A 22,379-nucleotide genomic window follows, 5' to 3' on the forward strand; every position below is an offset into this window, starting at 1 on the left:
TCTCCCTGCTGCTTTCGGTAGGTATCATCTGTCAGAAGGGATTTTTCAGGTTTTTGCAATAAATCAAATCAAAGCTCCCAAACTGAGCCAAACGACAGCACAAACTTGGCATCACAATTTATATCACAGTGGTATAGTGATGACATCCACCATGTAGCATGCTTTGCTGTGGTCAAGTATAGCCACAGTGGTCTAGGCAAACAAAACTTGTGATATGACATGAGAGTCGATGCCTGAGCTTCAGCTGTCATGATACTTTTGGGAAAAACCAAAACCCAGAACAAATGTGAGAAAATGGATATAGCCTAGAGATGGTAGCCAACCGGAGTAGCTTTCACATTATTAGAGAGATCCATATGAATCCGTACCGTCCACTTTTTTTGAGAGTGAAAGAAGGCAAGGTCTCTGGAATAAATAAAGTAGACTAGTAATGATGAACCATTGTTGATGCGTTTACCTGTGGGCAGTAGCAGCCAGGTGTACACTCCCTGACACCTAAACACAGATCTCTGTGGCCCTGCAGTGCACACTGCTTCTCACAGGGAGCACCACACTCCGAATACAGGAATGGGGCTTCACAGTCTATAAACAAGAGAAAGAGACCATTAAGTAGTAAAAGCTGTGCGTAACAAAATACATACACATTTTGACACTTTTGACTTATGACTGAATATTGACTAAATGAAAAAAACTTGAAAAGCAATTGATTTCCCTCATCTTGCGAATTATTTATCCACTTCTGAAGTTGTTAAAGGGCCTGGCAAGATAATTCAAGTGCACCTCAAGCAGTAAAAAGACTTAAATGACCAAAGTCCATATGTTTTACCAGACCTGACTTACCAGCTTGTTTATATGCACCAAGACACCTTGAATGCAAATACACATGCAGTACACACACACACACATGCACACACACATCACGGTAGCCACTCACCATCACAGTGACCAAGGCTGCAGGCTCGGCTCTGTGTTTCCACAGGAGTGCACTGTTGCCCCCTGGTGGCAGGGGAGAGAGCCACCCGGTGGCGCTGCTGCCTCTGAGACACACAGGAGCACTGGGACCAAACACTCCACTCCGACATGGGACAGCCTGCACACAAACCGGGAGACACGGCACACTGAATGGTCATGTAGTAAACCCAACCCATCTGCTAGTCCAAGCAGGTTTAAAGAAACACTTAACACTATCTGTGATTCAAGAAGAATTGGGGAACCAGCACTCTAAAAAGTTGTATTCCTTTATCTGCTTTGATGTTTGAATATAAATCAGTTTGGCTGGTCCCGGAAAACAACTCTGGTTCCAGACTTGGTCCCAAAGAGGGTGAACTTATGCATGTTGGACCTTTATGTATAGCAGACCTTAGGGTCAGTGACTGTAGCTTAGGGTTATTTCACCGGGATATCATTGTTAAAATTATTCTCAGTGTTCTTTTGTAATTTTTAATGCAAAGGTGCTTTATTGGCATCAAATACAAAAGTACTTATTGGCAAAGCAAATAACAACAGCAAGCAACAACAAATTCACAGTTTCAGTTAGTAACCATAGTGATGCGGTCCAATAATACTAAATCATTCAATCAATTAATCAAACGGACAAGTTTAACTAGGGACTTAGGATCTCACTTCCTAACATTTATATAATTCATTAATGTGCCGCTTGACTAAAATTGTGACAGGTTAATACAAACATTTTGCTGTGTGACACACACTGTTGTGTAATTATTTGTTGCATTATCGTCAATACTTTCCATTTGTTCTATTATTACCTGTATCCAATTCTTTGCTGCTGCAATGACCCAATTTACAGACAGACATAATTAAAATTAATCTACTCCAATCGAATCTAATCTAATAATGAGGTTTCCCACACACAGACGTACTTGTGGTAATCCATCATAATATCAGACATATCACAAACAGAAACCTCAGAATGATAAACGGAAAGTGGTTTTATTGTACTGCGCACACACACACACACACACACACACACACACACACACACACACACACACACACACACACACACACACACACACACACACACACGCACACTCCTCTCTGCTGTTTGACTCTGTTTAGCTCTAGTCTGCCAGCTGGCCTTGGCCAACAGTAACATTTGGGAAACACTGGGAGTTTGGCTGTATGGTACCTGGACAGGGCTGTTTGTAACAGAGCTGGGTCTCCTCTCCATTCCTCTCAGCCTCGATCTCAGCGGGACAGGCTGCTTCGCCTCCCTCCTCACACACACACACCCTACGGCGCAACACCGACCCCGCGCCACAGCTACGGGAGCATGGTGACCATGGCGACCAGGGGCAAAGGTCATCTGGAGACAGAAAGAGCAGGAGAATCGGTAAGATCAGAACCCTATTGTCTTTACAATGCTGGGTAACTAAAACTCTTGTTTTCCCAGATCAAGTACATGGGCTTGGCTTTGGATTGACCTTGGCCCCCTTTATACCTAACATGTGTCCTGGGTGATCAGATGGTATTTGGATAGAGCAGAAAATCCATGTGAAAATGAACCCAAGATGCATTGAAGATCAAATCACAAAAAACACATTTAAAACACATTTAAATGCACACACAGTGTAAATGCAATGCATATCGAATCCATGTTCAGCAACTGCATTCATGGAAATAAACTTCAGCATGTGGATACAACCAGGAAGTGTACGCAAATCAAACTCAGATATTCGTGGACGTGAACACATGAGATTAGTTGTTTACCGTCAATTTCAAAGGGCAGAAATATTATATGTGGAAGTGATGTGTGCAGCCATCTGTGTTTTGGCTGTGGCTAAAGAAATCTAATTTCAGTGTGTGTACTAGAAATGCATTTTAATGTCATGTGTAAATGTAATCCAGCTAAATCATTTCAGGACACAATCCAGATACGAGACACATGTTAATGTCAGGTGGAAAGGGCGCTGTTGTGTTAAGAATGTATTTGGACAACCTAGCCAGAGAAGTGTGTCTCGATCCTAAATGGAAAAGTGCAAATCAAGAGTTTGTTTCCAAACAGCTACATATCCTGTTTGGTTAAAACATTTTTACCATAGGTGTGTTGCTCAAGTTTCCAAGGCACAGATATTTACATCCTCTATACTGCAGATAACTATATTGCAGAGCTATATGCAGAGCTCCTAAGACAGCCAATAATATTTTTTAGACTACATGGCTCATTCTGAAATAAAGAAAACAACTCTAGCCTGCATTTCTGAGACTATACAAACCCAGACAAGGCGCAGTGTGACAGTCCTGGGCTTCCCTCTCCGGCCCGCTGCAATGAGACCCATTGTTACGCGGAGGGGGGTTGACACAGGCCCGGGTTCGAACCTGCGTCCCCCGTCCGCACGTCACCGGACAGTCAGACCACACCGACCACGGGGTCCAACCACCATCCACTGGCAACAAGACAGGATTTGGTCATTTGGTGTTTATTTTTCCTGACAATGACGACGTCGCAGCATGCAAGTCAACTTTTTCCATATCAAGGACGCCAAAATAAATACATATCAGACAACAGACCCTCATTTGACAAGATAGCCTCCTAAAGAACTTAAGATTTTAGCCAAATATGACTGAGTATAGAATTGTATAGCTGTCTTTACTGTGTGTGGGAAGGATACATATCACATGGAATTGTGTATTTTCTCTGTACATTCTTTTTTTCGTGAAAGGAAACTAAATCAATACAATTTTACATAATTGCAAGGGTGTCTATGTATCAATGTACTATGTACATTTTTTCATTAAATAAATGCAGCTACCCACCTCGGCAGTCAATGTCTTGGCAATAATCTCCCTCTGGTGTGCATGTACTAGGACGCAAAACAACAGAGAAAGTTTGAAACACAAAGCTGGATCTCTTCAATTCTTTTTCAATGCCCACCCTTCATCTCCCATCCATTAATCTGACTCATCTCTGTGTGTGTGTGTGTGTGTGTGTGTGTGTGTGTCTGTCTCACCATTGTTTACACTCTCCCTGCAGCCAGGTGTCTCCCACGCTGAGCTCCTGGTCGTCATGGAGACAGAGAGGTGGGCAGGGTCCTGGGTCACATGGTTTATGCTGGACTTCCTCAAACTGGCAATCTGTTCCTGCAGTCTCTGGGATCAGGGACCTGACAAATAACAGCAGCACAATAAGTTACATTTATATTTAAGGTAACATTGAGCTTTGGGCTGGAGGTTTTCACTTTCCAGCGTTTTGATCTTTACCTTTATTTATCTGTTGTATTTATCTTAATATGTTCTTTGGTTGTCATTACTTCTTGCATTATTACTCTGTATATGTTCTATTCCTATCTATATCCTGGATTTACCGCTGCAGCAATGCAGTTTCCCCTTGAGGATCATTTACGTTTCATCTTATCTATTCTAATTTAAGGAGCAACAACTTCAAACACCAGCTGCCCTGGAGCTTCACTGTCACCACTGGCCTTCTGGATGATATAATATTACCTGGGTCTATTTTACCATGGTTATAGAAGTAAGACTTTTAGATTAGGTTTTTAAAACAAATTAATGGCGATTTTGGCCCCAAAATCGGCATATATTGGTGGTTCATTACCTCCTGTAGAGTTATGCATATTAAAAAGTGAAATCTTGTTTTAAGGCAACTTGCATCAAATCAGTGTTTCCACTGTATTCATTCAGCAGTAATGCTCTAAAGCATTTAACAGACCACTGCTTGAGAAAATGTGAACTTGATAGTTTAATGTAGACAGATTTCCCTCTGAAGCACACAGATCTGCAATACTGGTGTTTAGAATTATTTTTTATGATAAAGTATGATAAAGTATCCCAAAAGATAGTTTTTAGCACTGCAGTACTGTTCTGGAAACATAACTGGGATAAAACATGGATACTTTTGGAACCAGGGATAGTTTTTCAATCAGGAAAACTAAAGAAAGAAATATTGGCCTTATATGTAGTATAAACAGTTTTTTGGCAGCCTCCTCTCTCACCTGTATCTGGTTCTCTGGCCCTGCCCACAGGAAGTGCTGCATGACGCCCAATTGGACCAGGAGCTCCAACTGCAGGCGGCCTGGCAGCTGTGATTGGTGCAGAGGAGCTGACCATCAGAGCAGCTACAGTTGTTACAGTCCACCTGATGCCAGCTGCCTGCCGCCCAACTCTGTCCCAGTGAGTCCACACAGTCACACTGCCACAGCTGCACACACGCCCCGTCCTGCTGCAACTGGCCTGGACACACACACAAAGAAACCAGTTAGTAGGGCGAAGGCTGGGGACACACTAGAAGGCTTTTAAAGTCCTGACCAATTTTGTGGGGCACCCCGGTGGATCACCGAGTAGAGCGTGTCCCACAAAAGGCTCAGTCCTTCCCGCAGCGACCTGGGTTCAAATCCGGCCCACAGTCATCTGCTGCATGTCCTCCCCTCTCTCTCTCTCATACCTTCCTGTCTCTCTCTCACACTATCTCAATAAAGCATAAAATGCCTAAAAGAAATCTTTAATAAAATCCTGACCAATTTTGGAAATGCGTTGTATCACATACATAACGACGGCTTTTACTGATTTGATTTTTTTTTTTAATTAAAAGCATTTCCACCTCACTCCTCACTCTCATTGGCTATGGGCAGTCTCCACTCTTGGAGGACCAGTCCAGATGGGCAGCTTAGATCAGTCTGCAAGTGGATCAGTGTGGCTAAGATTGAATCCGTAAACCCCTCACACTACCAGATAATCTTTGTTGAACAATGGCTCCACCCAAGCCTCAGATCAAGGCTTCCCCTCCAATTGTCAGGATGGGCAAATCTGGTGTAAATCAGCCTGATAATCCTCCTGTGTGTCCCCAGCTTTAGTGTAACTTTCTTTTTAATCTTTTAAACTCCTGGGCTGTATACGCAGCTCTCTTCACAATGTACCAGTGTAAAACAGTGAGTTAGTTACTGTGGTACAGCTCTGTTAGCCGAGAGTCAAAAAGGGTTAAAGTATTCTCTAAAGCTTGGGCTAACTGCAACGTGGGGAGAGCGATGTTGAAAAGGAGCTACAAAAGGAGGCTCAGAGGGCCAGGGAATGACAAAAGAAAAACAAAGACAGTATCCAAAGAGACAAAATAACAAAAAAGCTTTCAAATAAAGTTTTCAAAGTATCTCTGAAACCCAGGCCAGAAAAAAACACACTTATATTTCAAATACAATACAATAGTACAGGCTGTACAAACTGAAAGGGGTATTGGAAAGTCAAAACAGTACTTGGTTTCCTGAAGGCATCTCAGAAATAGGATCACAATTGCCATTTGGTTTAAGGACAAAGGTGATATTGACAGTGAGATATATTTGGAAATCCAGCCCCGGCTAGTAATGACAGCAGTAACAGTGCTTTGGGGCAACAGCACCCAGGTTAACTCAAATACCCAACTGTATGCACACACACACACACACACACACACACACACACACACACACACACACACAGGTGCTTATCTGTTGAATAAAGGACAGCAGGCACATAACCTTTAGGGAATCATCACCCAGATTAATACACATGCATGTATGCAGACACACACACACACACAATGATAGCAGCCACAGTACCTTTAGGGCAGCGACAGCCAGGTTGGCATTCAGTGTTGCCCTGGCACTCTATGCCCTGCTGGAGGTCTGAGCAGCGCTGGGGACACTCGTTGGCGCACAACACAAACTCCTGGCCCGGCGGGCAACCTTTCTCCTCTGGGAGTACACAAGCAGAAGGTCATGGATTCAGAGTTTTCCCAATGACGTTGCAGGCAGTTTCTTCTCATACAGTGCATTGCCACGAAAGCTGATCACAGGCTGCGGCTATTGTTCAAATACAAAGACTTACCGAGATAGACAGCCATATGCTAATTTAATGACCATACACCAACACGCAAGGATGTGATGCAACTATGCCTTGTGCTGTTTAGGGTGAGCTTCCACACAGACGCTTGGCTTGGATGTTAGAGGAAAAGGGGGTGGGTGAGAGCGGGAATGTCATTGGCTTTATCAAGTTGGCACCTCCCATCACAGATGTTTCATTGAATTGGGTCCATGAAACCCCCATAGGGCTCAACAGTAAATGTCTGTTTATTGTTTCATAGTAATCAACAATCAACAATCATTTAACAATGTGTGTGTGAACATGCTGTGTCTATCTCACCACAGGGTTTGGTGTTGCAGGGTTTGACCTGGTTCTTCTCTCCTTCACACTTCTTCCCTCCGTTCTTGGGCGGAGGGCTGGAGCAGGAACGCGTGCGTATGGAGCGCCCGCCGCCACAACGCTTATCACAGCGGGACCAGGGACTCCACCTGGACCAACCTCCGTCCACTAAGGCACACAGGCACACACAGATAAACAGACAGACAGACACAAAGGCAAGAAGAAGAAGAAGAAGAAGAAGAAGAAGAAGAAGAAGAAGAAGAAGAAGAAGGAAAGAAACACTTATCTCATAGTTAAAACTTAAAAAGTTGAAAGAAGATTTCCGAAGAAGTTTCTAAATATGAAACAGTTACTCATAAGACTACCGATAAACCCTTCATTCTCAATTATTTTGTTCAAGGCAGGATGTACTGTATGAACTTTTTTAAGAGAGTTGTTTTTCAATTTAGTGGTATTTTCAAATTCTCAAAAAGCAAATTGAACGCTGAACGCCTGTCCGGTCGGCTGACCTCGGCAGGGCCTGATGTTACAGAAGCGATGCTCCAGGTTTCCTCCCAGGATGTCTTCACACCACGACCCGTTGGTTCCGGGGCTGAGGAAGGTTCGGATCCTCTGCTGCTGGCCGACACCGCAGGACCGCGAACAGGAGGCCCACTCCCCCCATTCCGTCCACGAACAGTTCCTCCGGGCGCAATCCTCCCCGACACATACCTCACCACCATCTGGAGAGACACACACACACACAACAAATTGAAATTTTTAAACATCAATGTGTTTCTCAAAATTTCTCATAAACCCTGTTGCTTTTTGTCCTGTCCCCATCCTTTGCATGGTTCCATGTGTGTTTTCTTTTTCTCTATACTGAAGAGGATAAACAAGTTGGAAGTGATTTTTCCCCATTGGCCTGTCACTCCTTCCACCATCTGCCATTGCAAGGAACTTTGAAAACTTTCACTCTGTTAACGCTGTCCCTCTTCCTGTTTCGTGCCATAAAGCAATACCGCAGATTTGCTTCAAATCTGAGGTAGTTGTTCATGGTAATTATACCAATGTCTCAAAATTAATTTGGAAAATTAAAACATGTAGCACCTTTAACCCACAGTCACAGCCAATAAGTGTTCAATGTTTATGACAATGGTGCCTTAGTGATGCATAAAACATGAGAATTAGAGCATTATGAATAAGCTATGTTATCCTCTCCTCTTTGCCCCCACCATAACCCTTTATCCTATTTCTCTATTTCCCTCCCTACTCACTTATGCATACACACACACACGCTGTATTATCATTTTTTTTGAGGATGGTACTCCCCTTTGTTTGTGCAAACTATTATTCATTATTTTCTGTTATTCCCTCTTACTTGTAAACAAATTTTAAATAAAATCCTAGAGAAAACAATTCAGCTGCCCATCTCCTGGTTAAATTTGAATAAATCACCTTCTGTGTATACATAAAACTTCACAGTATTCCCAAATGAATTTGCTAAATAAAACAGCTTGTCACGTCCTAATCTCTCCCGATGCCTGCACAGACATAATGTATCAGGAAACAAAACAGCAAGTCCAAAAAACAATGTGTTCTGGGGTTTCTGTAATAAACATGGTAAAAATTAAATGCCTTGGCCCAACACGAACAATGCCCAACACCAAACAAACAGATCCGATGAAACATACAGTTTGTTGACAGATATTGTACTGGGGAAAACAGATAATTACATGCATCTCTCCACAGGCTCTGGAGCTGGTAAAATTCGTAATAACAATTCTTCCTCAAAATGTTAATGTTCATCATGTTCTTCTATAAAAACTATGGTTACCCAGGCAATGTTTATTGAGCAATGCCTTGCTTAATGTTCATACTGTCAAGAACTCTTTGGCAGTAGTTGTTAAAGGGATAAACTGGGACAACCCAGTTTAAAAATGTGCCCTTTTTATTTAGTAACATATGTGTGTACCAAGATTTGGGCCTTGTTAAAATTCACTATAATACTGAAGCTTGTTTTGGGGCATTTTCTACTGTGATAAAATTCGCTTGGGCATTGCTCTTACCAAGGTGACTGACATGTCTAGTCACACTCAACATTTGGCAGCTTGTATCTTAAAATGAGGTCATGTTTTGGATCAGGAAATTCAACAGACAGGCGTCTCTCAGCATAGAAATGACTTCAGATTCTCATAATTCAGTGACATTATTCAGACCCCAGCAAGACGAAAATAGACATTTTAATGAGAAATTGGATTATTGTAGTTGGCAATTTCTTTAAGGGAGTGGAGTGCTTTTGCTGCAATTCCCCAATTAAGGTATTTCAGGCTGGTCCAGGAATTTGAACCTATGACCTCCTGGTAACAAGCCCATAACACTACCCACTCCTTGTTCTTCTTTCCAGTATTACATTATACCAACACACCAAGGCAGTTTACACACCATCTAAGATGCATTGTTTAATGCTGGAAAGCAGCAACAAATAGGAAGCTTACTAGATGAATGGATGGTTGGATAGATTGATATTTACTGTAGATTGATTGATACAAAGAATGTATTAATTGTATTAATAAATAAAGAGTAGACCTAGAAAGAAAGACAGAAGGACAGACAATCCGTCTGGTCGTACCTGGACACTGGGGCAGGTTGCAGGCCTTCTCCTGGTGAGAGTCTCCTGAACAGGGAGGTTTGACACAATGTCGATGACGGGACTTCATGGCCGGGCTGAGAGCATCACTGCACGTCTTAGTGCAGGGACTCCACAACGACCAGGGAGAGAAGCCAGCATCCTCATCTATGGGAGGTGGAGGGAGAGAGAGAGAATGAACAAATGAATGAATTAATTAATTCAAATTTTTTTTCTGATGAGGGAAATTTGGTTGCTGGAAGAAAGAAAAAGAGATTATGGGTGTAAGAAAAAAGAACAATGCTGATAGAGAGAAAGTGTCAGTGAGAAAATAAATGAGTAAAGGAGAAGCTGGTATACAGTCTTGTATGGAGTGATAATTTACCTGGTATGGCTGGTTCTTCTGTTGGACCAACAATCACTGCCAACAACATGCAGAAAGAGATATCATCAGTTAATTGTATGTACAAACAAGCACTTGACAGTACATCTTCCCTCTGTGATCACATTCCCTCTACTGTATAATAAAGGTAGGTAAGGCCATAAATACTCTGGGCTTGTGCTTGATTCAGTCATCTTCACGGCAGAGATAGATTTTGAACATTTATAAAAGCTGTAAATGAAAGATATTGAATAGCCTTTATGATCATGCAATGTGTACACACACTCACAGACATAGTACCAAACTAGTGTCAGGAGCCTGGGAGTAGGTGGTCTCTCACTGTGATCCCTGGTCTTTTCCTCTGCCCCCAAACACACACACATATGCACACACACACCTACTATACAGTAGCTACTACAGCTATACTACCTACTGTACCTGGGCAGTCAGGGGCCTGGCAGTAGGTAGTTTCCTGGCGGGGCCCCTGGCAGTCTTTCCCTCCGTGGGCCGGAGCAGGCTGGGTGCAGCCCCTGGAGCGAGTCTTCAGTCCCAGACCTCCGCAGGACAGGGAACAGGGGCTCCAGGGGCCCCAAGGTGACAGTCCACCGTCTACTGGGCAATGCTCCAACGAACAGTTCCACCTGCCATGCTCGCACCAGCTAGAGGGAGCAGAAGGACAAAAGATGTCAGTCTGTCAATAGGGGAGGTAATGAAGATGCTGGTGATGATAGTTAATGGGTTGAGGGGTTGATGACAACAAAGATGAGGATGGGGCACTGATAGCCTAAATGTTAGAGATGTAGGCTTGTGACCATAAAGTTTCTGGCTTGAAACTCTTAACTAGCTGTTAAAATCTGGCCAGGGAAAGTGAATGAGTAACCCCCCCCACCCTCAATAACTACTGTCACAGTATCTGGGAGAAAGGCAATTTGTGCCCAATTGTCCAGCAAAGTTGCTAAGTCAGGCTGTCTGCGGATTTCAGAAAAACAAATTTCACTCTTTTAAGACCTTTTTAATTCCACTTGGAATTGAATGTAAGACCTGTTTAAAAACCAAGAAAAAGAAACCACATTGGCAAAAACCTATTTCCAACTGACCATAGCTAATGAACGTTCTGAAACTAAATGGGCAGTGTAAGAAAAAGGACAATGGGAAAGTCATTGTTAAGGGACTTGAAGCCCAATTGTGTTCAGTAAAGCAGATACAATGAAAAGGATAAACATGCTGTGCATATTGTACCACTAACCTTAAAATGTGTAAAATTAATACATAAACAGACAGAAAAAAATCAATAGACAGATATGATGATGACGACAATGATATCAACACCAACAAAGATGATGACGATGACTACAACAAGCATAATGATGATAAAGGTGATAGATCTGATGGTAATGGTGATGACAATGATGAATATAGTGATGATGTCGAAGACAATAGCAATGTTATGACAATGACAATGACAAGATTGGTTGTGATGACAATGATGACGATGATGATGAGGGAAGTTCTCTCTCCTCACCAGGAGCTGCAGTCGTGCACCAGTGTGTCTCCAGACTGGAGCTCCACTCCCTCAGAGACATTATGGAGGAGCAGAGAGGAGAGTGGTGTGACAGAAACACTCTGTAGAGAGGCCAGGAACTCTCTGTCGACCAGACACGGACACTCCTGAAACACAGAAAAACACATTATATGACATTCACAAAAAAGCCAAACAAACACAAAGGTCCTTACAAAAGAGGAGATATTATTTAAACTTTGAATTAAACATAACTAACACTCTTGCAGATGTTTTGTTGCTAAGAGAGGTGTGTGTTAGCTCATTTTATATTGTTTTACTGTAACAATATTCAGATCCAGGAGGTAAACTTCTTTTGATACAATAGATATACAGCTTTGACCACCGATAACAATGATGATGATGATGCGATGCCGATGGGGAACCCACCTGGAGACAGAGTCCAAGGTGTTGGTAGGTTTGCGGGGGGCAGTGGCAGCCCTCCTCACAGCCGTCTGAGTAGCAGCCCTCCCTGCCGCTGACCTGGGCGCAGCTGAACGGACAGCCTTCACCTCGCTCACACTCCCTGTACAGCCTGCCAGGAGGGCAGCCCACCTCTACACAACAACACAGTGTCAACATAAGGAAGAGATGCAGATTCAAAATATTCAAAATAGTTGGCAACAGTGTTTCCTCTACATTCATTCAGCTATGGGCCGCCCCACAGCAAGGAAAATATAAATACAATGAAAATGGACCATCTAGCCTTGTTGCTCAGCCCACTCACAAAAACAGTACAAATTCGGTACTCTCCTACAGTGTTTAGATACAAATAGAGGAGAAGGCACACACCATCATATAAGTAGACTGTGTGACAATGGCACAGTATAGTTCTTTTGTGAATAAGCAAGGAGGATTGTAGGAGTGGCATGGAAATTTGCAGCTACGGTGTGAAGATTCATAGTTAAAGATAATACAACTTTTACTTCATTTTTTAAAATGAGATACTGCCCAGTAAAGAACATACATGGATGTAGAAAATGACTTTCTTAAGTTCTGTAAACCGTGATATTATGGAGGAATGGCGCATCTCATCCCTGACTGAACTGAATTTGCTGTTTGATGACTATGATGTCTATTCCAATTGCTATTACTGTCCATATTTCATGATATAAATATTTAATAAGAGCCATTCTTAACACCTATTGGGTATGCAGTTTAAGAACGGCTGGGTGAACCTGGGCCTCAGAATCATGATTCTCATCACTCCAAATATTACTATTTTTCATATACATTTTTTTTTTTGCTTCAGTCAGATATCCCATCTCAGACACACCAAAACTCTAGAGTGCTTATTTTACATTAAAAGGAAACTGAGTTGACAAAATGACAAAATGGGAGTCTCATTTCACGGAACACTTATCCAACAGCTCCAGAGATGAGAGGGGATTGTGTAAGGAGGAACTGTGGGGATGTGGGGGCAAATAAGGTCGCAATCAGACTGGAAGTGTTGAAAAGCCTTATGTGCTATATACTGCAGCAAGCACACCTGCAACAATTGTTGCTGTGCTGCCATAGGAAACACATTAGTGGCAATTCTGTAAAACCATATTTACAGATGGAGGGAAATGAAGAGTGGATGAATGAATGAAGGGTTTGTCAGAAGTGATCGCTGTATTGTGTTGGATGATACCAGTTCACAGTGCGGACTCACCAAGGCAGACCTGGGTGTTGCAGGTCTTGCTCTGTCGGCTGAGGCCGCTGCAGGGTGGGGAGCTGCAGAGGCGAGAGCGGGACTGCTGCCCTCCACCACAGCTGACTGAACACCCCGACCACTGAGACCAGGGCAGCCACGGACCTACTGAGTCTGAGGGCAAAACACACAGAGATGTAAAGACATAAGTCCACAAAGTAAGAGAATAAAATACCAAAGGTTTCATTCCAAAAACAGGTGTTATATCCATTTTGGATACAACACCTGTTACCTGATCTTTATTGCTCAATATTTATAATGTACAGATGATTAGATTCTCTAAAATGTAACATTTTTAGAACCAAACATCTTAAGATACCCAGCCACTTAAGTGGCATGCCATAGAGTTTCACCTTTTCAAATAGTGGGTATCTCACTTTGCAATTAATGTATTAATATGGAACAAAACTACAATGGTTGTGTTATTCAAATTTACTGAGGGGGATGGTAGGGAGGGTAGAGCATTTTTTGTTTCCGGGCAGGATCTGATCCTGGGCCAGCAGGAGTACTAGAGACAGAAATCTCTGAGCATGGTAAAGTATTGTTTTGTCAGATATTTTCCCTAAAATTAACTGGGATGCATGCCATATTTTTTTCCTCCTTTATTCCACCTCAAATCACCCGAGCCTCAGAGGAAAGTACACTTTGAGACACAAACGACACACTGCAGTCTACGGACAAAGTACTGTACACAACATAATTATGCAACAGGCTGGACTGGGAATTTTGAAGTAATATTCCGTAGAATTCCTGTAAGGATCAATTAGTGTCAATTTCAGTTTCAAATTTCTGTGGTAAATTATTCTCAAATGCACCTTCCTCATAACATGGATGAGAGAATATATCTTCTACTCTAATATCAAATGTAAGCACGTCCGCCTTATTTGTCAGAATAATTTATAACCAACCTCATTGGGACCAATTGAACTTGAGTCAGACTTAGGTCTGGCTGAATTTCTCACTTAATTGCTCAGCTTTGGTGTAGGCTCAGTTCCAAAAACAATGTGTCGTTTGGGATCACAAAAAGCTGTTTACCTCTTTTCAGGCAAAAAAGTTACACCTTATACTAGATTGGTGAGGTTTGCACCATCTGAATACCTGTGCAGGGGTGTGTGTTGCAGTCTTTCTGCTGTTCAGTGATACCCAGACAGCCCCTCCCACCACTCTGAGGTGACGGGTTATCACACTGCCGCCTCCTCAACTTTACTCCGCTTCCACAAGGAAGTGAGCATTCCGTCCAGGCTCCCCACTGGCTCCAGCCGCCATCGACATGGCAACCGGGGACTGACTGACACTGCAAAACCCCAGCCTCACATGAACTAAGAGAAAGTGAGGAAGAACAGAAGCAAAATAAACCAAAAATAAAGATAAAAGACATTAATCTTGTTAACTGATGAAAATGTATTTGTATTTATATGCCATGTACTCATGTGTACTTGCATGACTTTTTTAGTTTCTTTTTAATGTAAAAACGATTTATACTACAACTATAGTTTGTCTGAAAGAGCTATAGAGCTATTCAATGTTACTGTACCAGTTTTTGCAGTCGCTGATGATGCTGTCTCCTGGATTTGCAAACTGCCAATCAGACCCACCAGGCCATACCCATGATGCATTACTGGAATCAAGACCTGAAGAGAGAGCAAAGCAGAGAGAGAGGAAGAGAGAGAAAGAGTTAGAGACACAGAAAAAGACAGCGAGCAAGAGAGAACAAATCAATAGCATGCTGAATGTCAATACATGTCAATACAATGTCAATACATACAAAACAGATTTTGCTGAAATAGTGTATAACCACTTCAAAAGGATTCAAATAAACTAAGTGGCCTGAATTCAACTGAAACGTCAAGCTGATTTTCTCAAAATAAAAAACTCTATCCAGGACAACTGACTTATTTTTAGTTAGTTTGGGTTGTAGTTGGCATGTAAACAGAGTGAGGGTCTAACCAGTAGCAGTACTGTTGTGGTATTTGCAGCGACACTCCTCCCTGGCCACACACACTCCGTCCTGCAGAACCATGTCACCCGGACAACCGCAGGTCCGGCTGCACCCAGGGGAGTCCAAGCACTCGGTGTCACCGTGGAGATCTGAACAGGAGCGAGGACAGGGCTTCCCACAAGGCCATTCTTCCTGCCCTCCACCACAGTCTGAATAACATGGGAAAAAGTACAGTTTGCTGATAATTAACGTGTACAGCAAACTGGGGTAGATGCTCTGGCATACTGTGACTAGAGTTGTCCATGGTCAGATAAGTGTCTTAGCAGTTTACACTACATGTGAGGAGTAAATGCATGAGCCAGTGTAAAAGTATACTTTACACTGGCCAGATTAGAAAGGGGACAAAGAAACAGACACAATTTCCTAAGATTCTGCCACATGAAAACGAAATATAGTGAGTTAATTAAAACATTCAATATCTCCAAAATATAGAAAATCCAGTTTGTAAAAGTGTTATGGTTTTGTCAACCAGGGACTTAAGTTACCCAATATCCTTTAAGAAGTACCATAATGCTTATATCAATAATTCAACTGACCAGGTGTCTCAGTTTGCAATGAAACCCTTTATATGCCTTGGTAAAAAACTGACACATGGGAGTTTGTGACAAGCAGGGATTCCTGATTCCTATTAATGGTGCAATCTGTTCCCTGTGCTTTCAGCAGGTTGTGAAGCCTGGGAGAGAAACCAGCAGCAATATTAAAGCTGGACAGAACGGCCCAGAAGCCTGCTCATTGTGTGTGATTGAATGAAATGTGTTCCTGAAAGGGAAGATTGATGAACAGCGTTTTGCTGAACTCTCCCCGTCATCTGTGTTGATGTGTGTCCGATCCTGCAGAAGTATCACTGCGGTGCAGAAACCTGTCACCTTGGCGTTTATCAGTACCCCTGTAATTGTCATTCTGCGCGGTTGGACACGCACAGGAACATGGGAGGACAGGGAGAGTTCAGCCAAAGCACCATTTTCATCAATCTTCTCTTTCAGACACACAGGCTTCTTGGCTTTTTTCTCCAATAGCCTCTTTTCTCTCTCCCTGGCTTCACCATCTACTGAGAGAACAAGAGACAGATAAAGGAATGCTAACAGGGATCAGTTGGTTGGTTTCTCATAAGGCCTCCCCTCGCCTCTCTCCACCTCCTGACCAACACTCAACATCAACCCTGCTTGCCACAAGGTATTAATAAAGTGTGCTGACTACATTTTCTCATTTCATCCTCATTTCCATCCAGCAACCTTAGTTTGAAGTGGAAGTTTGTGTGCTTTTCTGTGTAGATCCACAGTAAGTATACTATCCTATAGTAGCTGACCTGAGCAGACAGTGATGTTGTCATGGCAGCCACGCCTCTGCCTGCTCTCTCCCAGGCAGGGCAGGCCTCCGAACCTGGCAGGAGGACTGTTACACTCCCTGATACGACTGGACGCCCCGGCACACCCATCGCACTCTGACCATGCTGACCAGGGACTCCATGAACCATGGACTAGATAGATAGATAGATAGATAGAGCGAGAGAGAGAGAGAGCGAGAGAGAGAGAGAGAGAGAGAGAGAGAGAGAGAGAGAGAGGGAGACAGAGAGGGTGAGGGTGAGGGACAGAAAGACATAAAGCGATGAGGAGAGGAAGTGGAACAAACAAATGATGTCGGATAGTGTGAGAGTTGAGTAAAATTAGACGGGGTAAAGGAAGGGATAAAACAAGGAGAAGCAGCAGGAAAAAGAAAAAAGCCATCACAGTGTCACTTTATCATTATACGCTTTATCATTAAGTTTGTCTACCTGGACAGAAGGAGACCACAGGGGGAGAAAGACAAGGAGAGACAAAAATGTAGTGAGAAAGAATAGAAGCAGGAGGGAAAAAGTGGAGGAGATACGAAGGGCAAATGGTAGACAAAAATAGGGGGAGAAGACATTACATTGACACTTCATCAAGTCACCATGGAGCAAAGCCTTGTATCTAAAATAGTTGTGACATTGAGGAATCTGGAACTTGTTTTAAGCCTCCAGTGATTCAACTATTTGTTTCTGGAACTACATTTTGACTGTAAGCAATTTTAGCCAAAAATGCAGAAATTGTATCTATTGCCTGGTAAATTAATTTACAGAATTCTCTATCAAGAACAAATGATAGTTCAGTGGCATAACTCTCTAAGTAGATATCTCTGGCTCCCTACCTGGACAGAAGGTGATGACGGGACAAGGCTGTCTCTGGATCTGAACCCCGACCCCGTTGTGGATTTCCTGTTCTCCAGGGCAGGCCGCCCCTCCAGCCTTGGGCTCGGGACAGCCACAGCTCCTATAGCGGGATACCGACTCTGCCCCGCAAGTCCTGGAGCAAGGTGTCCACTCCGACCACTCACACCAGCCACCTGACACTGGACAGGCAGAGATGTAGCCATCACAGATATAGCAGAATTTTCCCATGGTAGAGAATAAAAGTTGTCTATTAATCATGAAACTATAAAGAAAGACATTTGATGTTCTGCCCGTGTTTACTAAGTCAGTAATGATTACTTACTGGGTGCGCTGGCTCAAAAGCCCGCACACCAGCCAGTCAGGCCTCAATTTTCTTAATGTCTATTAATCATACTTGGACCAGTAGCAATAACTTGTATATCACTTTTCTAAAACAAAGTTTACAAAGTGCTCCACAGTCAAGACAAACAGAAGACAGAGGAAACAGGGTTATACAAGAAAAGTAAAGGACAGTGGCAAAAAAAGCAATAGAGGAGAAAGAAGCATCAATATGTAATGTAAAAGCAGGTCTATAGAAATAGGTCGTAAGAAGTGATTTAAAAGATGACAATGACTCTGCCAGCCTGAGCTTCTGGCTCCTACTTCAAGGAGGTCAATCATTTGAATTATCATTCATAAGTTATCATTTAAACTACAGCTGGCCTTACTCACCTGGGCAGGGGTCACTGGTGCAGTTGAGTCTCCCACCCTCACAGGTGCTGAAACACAGTAAATACCTACATTATTCCTGTCATTACTTTCCGATTGTGTCTGTGTGAGTGTGCAAATGTGTACATGAATATAAGTGCTGCTCTGTGTGTGTATTATTCTGACCAGTTGTTACAGCCGTCGGGGGCTGTGGTGGTCTCTCCTGGCTGCAGCCGGTGTCCGGTGCTGAGGTCCAGACAGGGACAGTCTTCTCTCTCTTCACAGGCCGTCCCGTTAGCAGACAGGACCTTTCCCTCTGTACAGTAGCACCCTGCCTCACACCGCCAGTCACAGTGCTGGGGGACAGGACAGAATGCCATCATCATCAACATTATCTGTCTATATAGTGCCACCCTGGCTCAAACCACACGCTGCTTATGGAGTGGTTTAGGGACGATGCGCTCTGTCTATGTCACAATACTGTCTGTAATTAATGTTTACAGACCGTATCATGCACACGTCCAAATACATATACCATTTCCGGTATAGGTATTTGTTTTAGATGTCGTAATATTCATTCTATTACATTCACAATATCTGACTCAATCTTCTACTAGTGGTTAATGGGTGGAGACAGGAATCATGTTTGGAGTTAAACTCACAGCCAGGTCATCACAGGAGCGGGGGCAGGAGGGACCACAGCTACTAAACACTGTCCCTGGGACCTGGGAGCACGGCGCCACTGAAACACACACACACACACACACACACACACACACACACACACACAGTTATACACTGTAGATAGTAGATATACAAGTACAGTATGGACACAACATCCAGACACATATACTCTATACTGTATACTATATACTCTATTGTAAACAAGAATGGGTTTGTAGTCAACTTGCCTGGTTAAATAAGGCTTAAAAAATACATCCAGGTATGTACACAACACACAAAACTCAACATGAACATGCAGAAAACACAGGCTATGATCTCAGTGACCACCCCAAAGCAGTAATAATACTTGCATATTTGCATATACACAAACAATCATACTCAAACATTCTCTCACAGAGAGTCTATATCTACCTGGGCAGTGGTCAGTGTTACAGGCTATAACTTCAGTTCCCAGCCCCTCGCAGTAATTCCCCTCCCCCTCTGGACTGGGACTGTCACACTCCCTCCTCCGGCTCTGAACACCCCCACCGCATGACTTTGTACAGTCTGTCCAGTTGCTCCACTGACTCCAGCCACCGTCGCCTGGAAGGAGCCAATACATCATGAAATGGAAACAAAAACCAAACTGAGATCCTGACACCATCACAACCACTCATTCGGACTTTAAAGTCTGGACACTATTTGTATATGTAATGTAGACACAGATTTAAATAAATACAGCTGCAGTAGATGCATAACGGTGTGTACAACCATAGCCTTTGACTCACGGTCACAGGGGGCGGTGATGCAGACTTGGTCCTCACGGTGGGGTCCAAGGCAGGGCAGGCCGCTGCCGGAGCGCTGGGGGCTGGAACAGAACCGGTACCGAGACTGGAGACCCGCTCCACACGACACCGAGCACTGACCCCAAGGAGTCCACAGTGACCACTGGCCATCCACTGGAGGGTGTGTGTGTGTGTGTGTGTGTGTGAGAAGAGGGAGAGAGGGAAGAGAGGGAGTGCGGTAGACCAGTGAGGTGGAAGAGAAGAAGACAGGACAAAATACTGTTATTGGTAATACTTTACAAGGGTACTTTAATTAAGGGTTAGTTAATGCTTAATAAGCATTAACTAACCCTTAATTAACAGTTAACTAATGTGTCTGGTAATCATTTACTAATGGTGTTCATGTTAACTAAGGTATTAATTTATACATTATTTAATAGTCATCTTTATAAACTATTAAATAATGTATACCTTAGTTAACATGAACACCATTAGTAAATTTTTACCAGACACATCTGTTAATTAAGGGTTAGTTCATGCTTATTAAGCATTAACTAACCCTTAATTAATGTACCCTTATTGTAAAGTGTTACCAAGTTATTCATACTATTTTCCTTTCAGGTTGTTTTACGGTATGTATCACTATGGCTGTAGCTATAATATGGGTACATCTGTGCTGAAAATAACAACTGTGTGCTTTTGGTTTTTGACTGTATTGGAGGATTGTATTGAGAACAGTGCATCCAGCCAACTCATCAGCCTTGACAGGTAAGTCAATCTTTAGTGGTGAAATAAATAGGATGTTGATTAGAATCGGCATGATAGCAAATGATTTGAAAATACAGCCCAAAAATAACCTATATTATCGTTTATGTGTGAACATGTTCCATTTGATTCATTACATCTATTTCAGGGACAGCAGCAGCAGCTGTATTATAACACACATCCTAGGATTTTACTGTGAAATGTTTTCACCTACCATTACAGCTGAGTTGAGTGCAGTTTATCATCCTCCCTGCTTCACATGTGCTTTAAATGTAATCACACAGATGTTAAACAAAAACACACTTTTTAACTCCATCTTTACACATACGCACTAAGGAACACAAACAAGTTAAAATGGTTATTACTGCACTGTATTATGTTATTTTGCTCTGTACAACACATCATTGTAATGTTCTTAAAAGGTACACTGAATTACCAGTTGTTGCAGTCTCTGGGGACGATGTCTCCTGGCTTGTATTGCTCCCCATCCACATCACAGCGACACTCAGACTCCCGCACACACACCCCATCCTGGGAATAGTTTATATGGAGGGACATGAACGGTGAGGGTGTGTCTGTGTGTGTGTTTGTGTTTGTGTGTGTATGTGTGTGTGTGTGTGTGTGTATAGCAGCCCCACCCACCTGCTGGACAGTCCTGTGTGGACACTGGCAGCCTGGTGTACAGTTCCTGCTGAGGTCCACAGTGAGGTCTGTACATGACACTGCTCCCCTCACACACTGCCTCCACTCCTGGCCTGGCGGACACACCCTGCCGTCACCTAACACCACAATAGGGCCAAGCAGACATTGGGTGAGTCAGACTTGAAATGATAGTATTCCAGAGAGTTCTCATTATATTTATGTTCGATTGATTCCTGAGTGAAGTAGTACTTTTTGGCACCTCTGATGATATTGTTCAGTTTATTTCTGTATTTCTTAAATTGGATGAAGTGGAACGGAGTGGGAATTTAAAGATATTTTTTATACAATTGATGTTTGTTTCTGATGGACTTTATAATAGCTTGGGTTATCCAAAGTTTGAATTGTTTGTGATGAGATTTGGGAGAGACTGTCCCAAAAGGAAATGCATCATTGAAAGCTATGGAAATATAATCCATGAAAATAGGGTAATGCCTTTTGAGGATTGTTAGATTCCAAAACACTACACTACAAACAGTACACTATGAATGATTTCCAACAAATATAATTATGTACTTTTGTTGTATTTTTTACACATCATGTCATAAGGAAAATAGGAAAATGATCAGTAATATCCCCCTAACCTTCTTTTTCAAGCATCAGTATGCATTGATAAAAAAAAAATTACGGTGAGAAATCTTATAAAATCCAACACTGACCTTTTATTAAAAATTGGATATTAGCAAGTCAATGTCGTTCATCACTGATATGACAGAGGCTCCTCCTTGATCCCCCCATATCACAAAATATCAGCTACTGTATCAACAGCTTCAGTCCAAAGGTATCAGCCTTAAAGAACCCATATTGGATTAAAATGCATAGTGATGTTGGAGTTTCTTGCTGATATATTCTAAACTCATTTGAAATGGCTTAATTGGTGCTACATCTGGCAAAAAATCAGGGTCCCCACTATGGGCCTGATATAAAATTCCATGAATTTTCCATGACTTTATATAACTAAGTTGGAGCACTTTCATGACCTAAAATTTGTATTCCTTCCTGGTTTGTTAATGTTGCTTTCTGGCTCAAAACCACCATCTAATGCAGTAAATGTGTGAAACACGTTGTAAAATACATTCTGGTAGATTCCTGTAAAGTGACCCAGTTACCCCATAAAAGTCCCTTATATTTTCCGACTTCCCCAGAGTATTTTTTTTTTTTGTAATCTAATGTTTATTAAACTCAGAATAGGTAAGAAAAAATGTG

At 42.5% G+C, this 22,379-nt stretch overlaps 1 protein-coding gene across 1 annotated transcript in view; it reads right to left on the reverse strand.

Moving 5' to 3' along the window:
* sspo (SCO-spondin) overlaps positions 1–21,253 on the reverse strand; it is a gene marked incomplete at its 5' end in the record, with an annotated part of 42,378 nt that extends 21,125 nt beyond the window's left edge. Inside the window, 29 exons of the mRNA XM_071528368.1 lie at positions 458–582; positions 935–1,090; positions 2,150–2,326; positions 3,237–3,407; positions 3,778–3,824; positions 3,972–4,124; positions 4,971–5,208; positions 6,564–6,698; positions 7,147–7,314; positions 7,656–7,868; positions 9,758–9,922; positions 10,140–10,175; positions 10,575–10,795; positions 11,659–11,804; positions 12,085–12,251; positions 13,349–13,501; positions 14,486–14,706; positions 14,922–15,018; positions 15,335–15,535; positions 16,693–16,863; positions 17,553–17,753; positions 18,286–18,332; positions 18,448–18,617; positions 18,924–19,003; positions 19,357–19,527; positions 19,713–19,883; positions 20,689–20,738; positions 20,911–21,005; positions 21,117–21,253. Of these exons, the coding sequence (XP_071384469.1) occupies positions 458–582; positions 935–1,090; positions 2,150–2,326; positions 3,237–3,407; positions 3,778–3,824; positions 3,972–4,124; positions 4,971–5,208; positions 6,564–6,698; positions 7,147–7,314; positions 7,656–7,868; positions 9,758–9,922; positions 10,140–10,175; positions 10,575–10,795; positions 11,659–11,804; positions 12,085–12,251; positions 13,349–13,501; positions 14,486–14,706; positions 14,922–15,018; positions 15,335–15,535; positions 16,693–16,863; positions 17,553–17,753; positions 18,286–18,332; positions 18,448–18,617; positions 18,924–19,003; positions 19,357–19,527; positions 19,713–19,883; positions 20,689–20,738; positions 20,911–21,005; positions 21,117–21,253 (4,283 nt within the window). The remainder of the gene's footprint in view (positions 1–457; positions 583–934; positions 1,091–2,149; positions 2,327–3,236; positions 3,408–3,777; positions 3,825–3,971; positions 4,125–4,970; positions 5,209–6,563; positions 6,699–7,146; positions 7,315–7,655; positions 7,869–9,757; positions 9,923–10,139; positions 10,176–10,574; positions 10,796–11,658; positions 11,805–12,084; positions 12,252–13,348; positions 13,502–14,485; positions 14,707–14,921; positions 15,019–15,334; positions 15,536–16,692; positions 16,864–17,552; positions 17,754–18,285; positions 18,333–18,447; positions 18,618–18,923; positions 19,004–19,356; positions 19,528–19,712; positions 19,884–20,688; positions 20,739–20,910; positions 21,006–21,116) is intronic.
* Between the last annotated feature and the right edge of the window lie 1,126 nt (positions 21,254–22,379).

This window comes from Centroberyx affinis, unplaced genomic scaffold (assembly GCF_046629955.1).
Source record: "Centroberyx affinis isolate AG114_WGS23_722 - 3 ecotype Tasmania unplaced genomic scaffold, CSIRO-AGI_Caff_v1 ptg001667l_1, whole genome shotgun sequence".
NCBI lineage: Eukaryota > Metazoa > Chordata > Actinopteri > Beryciformes > Berycidae > Centroberyx > Centroberyx affinis.